Source organism: Kryptolebias marmoratus, linkage group LG9 (genome assembly GCF_001649575.2).
Source record: "Kryptolebias marmoratus isolate JLee-2015 linkage group LG9, ASM164957v2, whole genome shotgun sequence".
Lineage (NCBI taxonomy): Eukaryota > Metazoa > Chordata > Actinopteri > Cyprinodontiformes > Rivulidae > Kryptolebias > Kryptolebias marmoratus.
In genome coordinates this window covers 2,643,250-2,648,192 of record NC_051438.1, presented here as the reverse complement: position 1 = coordinate 2,648,192, position 4,943 = coordinate 2,643,250, and the positions used below count along the sequence as shown (strand labels likewise).

Below are 4,943 nucleotides of genomic sequence, written 5' to 3'. Positions count from 1 at the left end.
GATAGAAACTACGTTTAGAGAAAGTTTTTCACATGGAATAGTCTTATATTACATTTTTATAATCATAAAAATGTATAAACATTTGGAGGGAGAATATATTTGTGTTATTGTAATGATAATTCAGTGTCAAATTATCACTATAGAATCTTTGGTCACCCCAATCATTTGAGGAAACTATGCTTTCTTGTTTTTATTTTGCTTAAAAGTATAGTTTCCTTAAATGATTGGGGTGGCTAGTTTAATTTCACTGCCTGTTGCTGAACCTAGACCTGACCAACTACAGCAACCCTAGATCATAGCACTGCAGGCACTAGGCATGATGGGTGCAGCACTTTACCTGCCTCTCTTCTTACCCTGATGCACCCATCCCTCTGGAACAGGGTAAATCTGGATTCATCAGACCACATGCCGATTACGATCATTCAGGATTTTTTTCTGGTCACATTTCTTCCTTGAAGACGATGGGTCCCCACTATCCTTCCAGTTTTTAATAATGCGTTGACAGTTTTTAACCCAATTTTAGTAGTTTCTGAGATCTCCTTAGATGTTTTCTCTTCTTGATGCATGCCAATGATTTGACTCTTCTCAAACAGACTGACATCTTTTACACAACCATAGGATGTCTTTTGACATGGTTGTTTAAGAAATGAAAAGCAACTCATTGTACCAGTTGGGGTTAAATAACTTGTTGCCAGCTGAAACATAATCACCCATGCAGTAATTATCCAATAGGAGGCTCGTACCTATTTGCTTAGTTAAATGCAGGTGGTGACCATCAACTATTACACTATTTGAACTCAGATTTAGTGTTTAAGATACTGATAGAGTAATAGACTTTTAAAAAGATAATGTTAATGCTTTTTACTACAAGGTCCATCATCCCACACTAAAGCCGGCTCATTTTCAGCCCCTAGGGCTGGTTCAAGTCATACATTTAGTAAGTTTCATGTTTGCTGCCAAATTGTGTATTCATTTCTTAGAAAACTGAATTGTGTCCACAGAAGTTACTAAAGCCTTTCCAACTGATTTTACTCTTCAGATCCAAGGGTAACTCCTGATGAAAGCCACTCACCATCTGTTTATGTGATTTCTGCACCACCATCACTGATTGGTCCTGCCCACTGGCCATCACATCTGTCTGATCAAGTAAGGGCTGATATAGTCTGCAGGGGTCCCACAGAGGTAGACAGAGACTTTGAAATTGTCTGAAAATGTCTTTCAGATTTCAGATTTGAACAGTGGTCTGGTTTGAGAGTCTGTCCTTCATTAGTGTCACCAGTAAACTCCTGCAGTCAGCCAACATACAGCTTAATGTAGATGTCATTTTAATTGACAAAAATAAAGCATCACTGCTGAAATACAGAGACAGAAGATTCTCTGATGCCCAGTCCAAGGTGAAAGAACTGTGTGAGAATATGAATATGGAGCCAATGCTGAAGCAGAAGAGGCTTATGAACACCAAAAAGTTATTTTAAAATATATTTTACATATTTCTATTTTATTTTATTTAGATTTTTGAAATTATTTTTTATTTCTTTGAAGGGTTTTATTTATTGCTCTTTGCATACTTGTTCATTTTGTGTATATGATGTTTATTTATTTAATACAGACTGACAAACAGGTGATGGCTAACCAACCGGACATCGTTGTGATAGATAAGATACAGAAGAAAGCAGTGGTGATAGATGTAGCAGTCCCAAGCAACTGTAATATCAGATAGAAGGAGCATGAAAAGCTCGAGAAATACCAAGGCCTGAAAGAGGAAATAGAGAAGTTGTGGAAAGTCACAGCCTCAGTGGTACCTGTGGTCATCGGAGCACTCAGTGCTGTGACTCCCAAACTGGAAGAGTGGCTCCAATAGATCCCAGGAACAACCTCAGAGATCTCTGTCCAGAAGAGCACAGTTCTAGGAACAGCTAAGATACTGTGTAGAACGCTCAAGCTCCCAGGCCTCTGGTAGAGGACCTGAGCTTGAACTGAAAGTGGAACCACTCATGTGGAACAAACAGGGAGATGGAAGTAGTGACCTTACTTATGCCTAGACACATCCACACACCAAAATTGAAGTCAGTATGTTGCTTAATTTTCAAGTCATCCAGCTCAAAGGTTTTATGTATATATGGCGGTGGTCATCTTGGACTTTGGACTTTCAGGTAATCCAGCTCACAAGATGAACCAAACAGACGGGGAGTATTTTGATGTGCCTTTTTTGGTTGCGACTGGGGACAACAAGGCAGTTGGACAGAGGATTTATTATAGTGTATATATAAAATTTATGGCAACACAGTGGAGCACTGCTTAAAGCTGTCACCTCACAGGAAGAAGCTTGCAGGTTTGTCTCCTGGCCTCTCTGTGTGGAGTTTACATGTTCTCCCTGTGCATGAGTGGGTTTTCTCTGAGCACACCGGTTTCCTCCCTCTGACCAAAAACATGCACGTTAGGTTAACTGGTAACTCTAACTTGTTACTAGGTGTGAGTGAGAATGTGAATGGTTGTTTGTCTTTGTGTATCCCTGTAATGGACTTGTAACTGGTTCAGAGTGTTCCCCGCCTCTCGCACAGTGACTGCTGGAGGTAGGCACCAGCTACCTGTGACCCAGAAAGGAAAAAGCGAGTAAGGAAAATGGATGGATATAAACTTTAGGAAACATCAGCCTAACACTTCCCATAGTCATTTAAATAAACCGCAGCTAATATAACAAATATAATAACTCTTAAAAGGAAAAATCAAGCACAAGTTGTTGTTAAAGGCAATTTTGTCACTATTGTGAAAGCCATCAACACTGATGGACAAGCCTGCAAAAGATTTCAGCACAACCCAAAGAACAAATTCATTTGTAAATTTAATGGCAGGTAAAGTGTTTGTGTATGTAAATCCTATTCCAGGCTGTATGTTTCTGTAATGAAACACTGGAGCAGCCGAGCAGCGCTGAGAACTAAAGAGTGTGTAATTACACTAATGCTCCACTGAATGATAGGCCACAGGGGACGAGGAGTCTGCTGCCTACTGTTAGCTCTTTTACTAATGTGTACAACACACCAGCAGTCCACACACACTCCTCTGTGACAGGGTTTGTGTCTTTGTGCTCAAGAGTTTGGGGTTTTGACTAGAAATCCCTTAATTATAAGGACAGTTCAAAGTGAAGACTTGTTTGTTAAGAGTAGAATAAATTATCTCAACACCTTTAGCAGTACAAAAGTTATTCAAAAGTCTATTTACAGTGTACAGGACTTCATGTAAAATAATCAGTTTTGGCAAGTTGGCTAACTTGTCCCAAGTACAATGGACATATAACACACACAACAAAAGCCTTACCGTACTTGAGTATTTTGTCTAACTGATTTTATTTGGTTTAAAAGGTAAACAACAACTGTTCAATCCCCAGTCTGTCCTGTGCAATTGAAGCCTACATCAGTAAAATGGTCACTGCATATGGGTCTGTCACTACTCTGGCAGGCCCTTCCCCACTGCTGTAATCTTGGACTCCTTTGCAAAGTTTAGATATTTTATTCTGACATTGAAGGTCTGCTGCCATTCTGGAAGGAATTAAGCCCGTCCATGTTGCTACATGTAACTCTTCACAAAATGGTGGCACAAGATCTCCTCTCATTAGCATAGATTGCACTGGGGCTGGCCATTCCAGTGTTTTTGTAATTCAGCACCCTCATCAACCTCTTTATTAGGTCCACCTGTTCAATTGCTTGTTAACACAGATAATTAACCGGACAATCACATGGCTGCAACTCAATGCATTTAGGCATGTAGACGTGGTGAAGAAGAACTGCTGAAGTTCAATGTCAGCATCAGAACTGGGAAGAAAGGGGCTTAAATGACTTGACATTTCATGGTTGTTGGTGCTAGCAATATTTAGTGGTTCATAAGACATTTTATTACCAGAAAGAAAAAACGAACACACTCACACACGAGTGAAAACATTATCGCCCTGTCACCTTTGGCTGTAGCCGGTAAAATTTAGTCAGGAGCCTCATTAGTACATACATAATCATTCCTAACTGACCTGGGAGAAGACGAACCCTCCAGTAGATGCGCAGGCATCGCTCCTCCTTACGGAAACCACGCTGGCACTTGCAGGTCAACAGTGAGGGGTGTTTGGCCAACAGGTCATCCTGTCTCTCCAGGCATTCAGAAGCCACTTGTTCCCCCAGTGTGGAGACTGCTGCTTCAGCCGCACAAAGCTCCAGGCCATGGTACAGCGCCTCGCACTGTGGGTCAGTGGAGCACACACGATGAGCTTCAACACAATCAGTTGCTAGGGGAGGGAAGGGAAAGATTTGAGCTGGGGAGGGCAGCACACCTGAGAAAAGACATAAGAGATAAAACATATGTAAAGGTCAGTTACATATAGAGGGGATAGGAATCAAACAGAAACTAACAATATGAAAACAGATTAAACATCCTGTTAGGGTGATAAAGAAAGTACAAGCTACAGTTGACCATGACTCATCTAAGGCTCCTGGCTATCGAGACTTAGTCTGGTCATTTTTAAAGTGATGTTTTCAAAAATAGTTATCAATAGTAAGTATCTTATCAGCCATGATATCAGCTGTGGAGCATGGAGTTTGGAGAAAATGATGGTGCTGACTAGGCGGGTTGATCAGGCAGCCCAATACACTCAACAGCTTCAGCACCATCAGCATACTGGTCTATGTTTTTTTTTTTTTTTTTTTTTTCCCTCTCTGCTCCTGGTGGAAGGCGGACGTGTTTTTTTTTCTCTCTGTCTCTCTGACTTCTGTACTGCCCCCCCGCCTTGCTTTTTGGAACTTCTTTTTTACATACTCCAAACATTTTTGGAACTATGGATCTGGTCAGCTGGTCTCCCAACGCAAATGATCAAATTTTCTCGACGGGAAAGCTGACCAAAGGAGAGCCAGCTTGCCCTGAGAAGACATTCTTCGCTGGATACACATTAGATTCCTGGAAAC

At 41.0% G+C, this 4,943-nt stretch overlaps 1 protein-coding gene across 1 annotated transcript in view; it reads right to left on the bottom strand.

The window, feature by feature from the left end:
* The window catches only part of LOC108228912 (GDNF family receptor alpha-4-like), a 66,807-nt gene that overhangs the window by 18,745 nt on the left and 43,119 nt on the right, over nt 1–4,943 (bottom strand). The window contains exon 2 of the mRNA XM_037977536.1: nt 4,019–4,315. Within this exon, the coding sequence (XP_037833464.1) occupies nt 4,019–4,315 (297 nt within the window). The remainder of the gene's footprint in view (nt 1–4,018; nt 4,316–4,943) is intronic.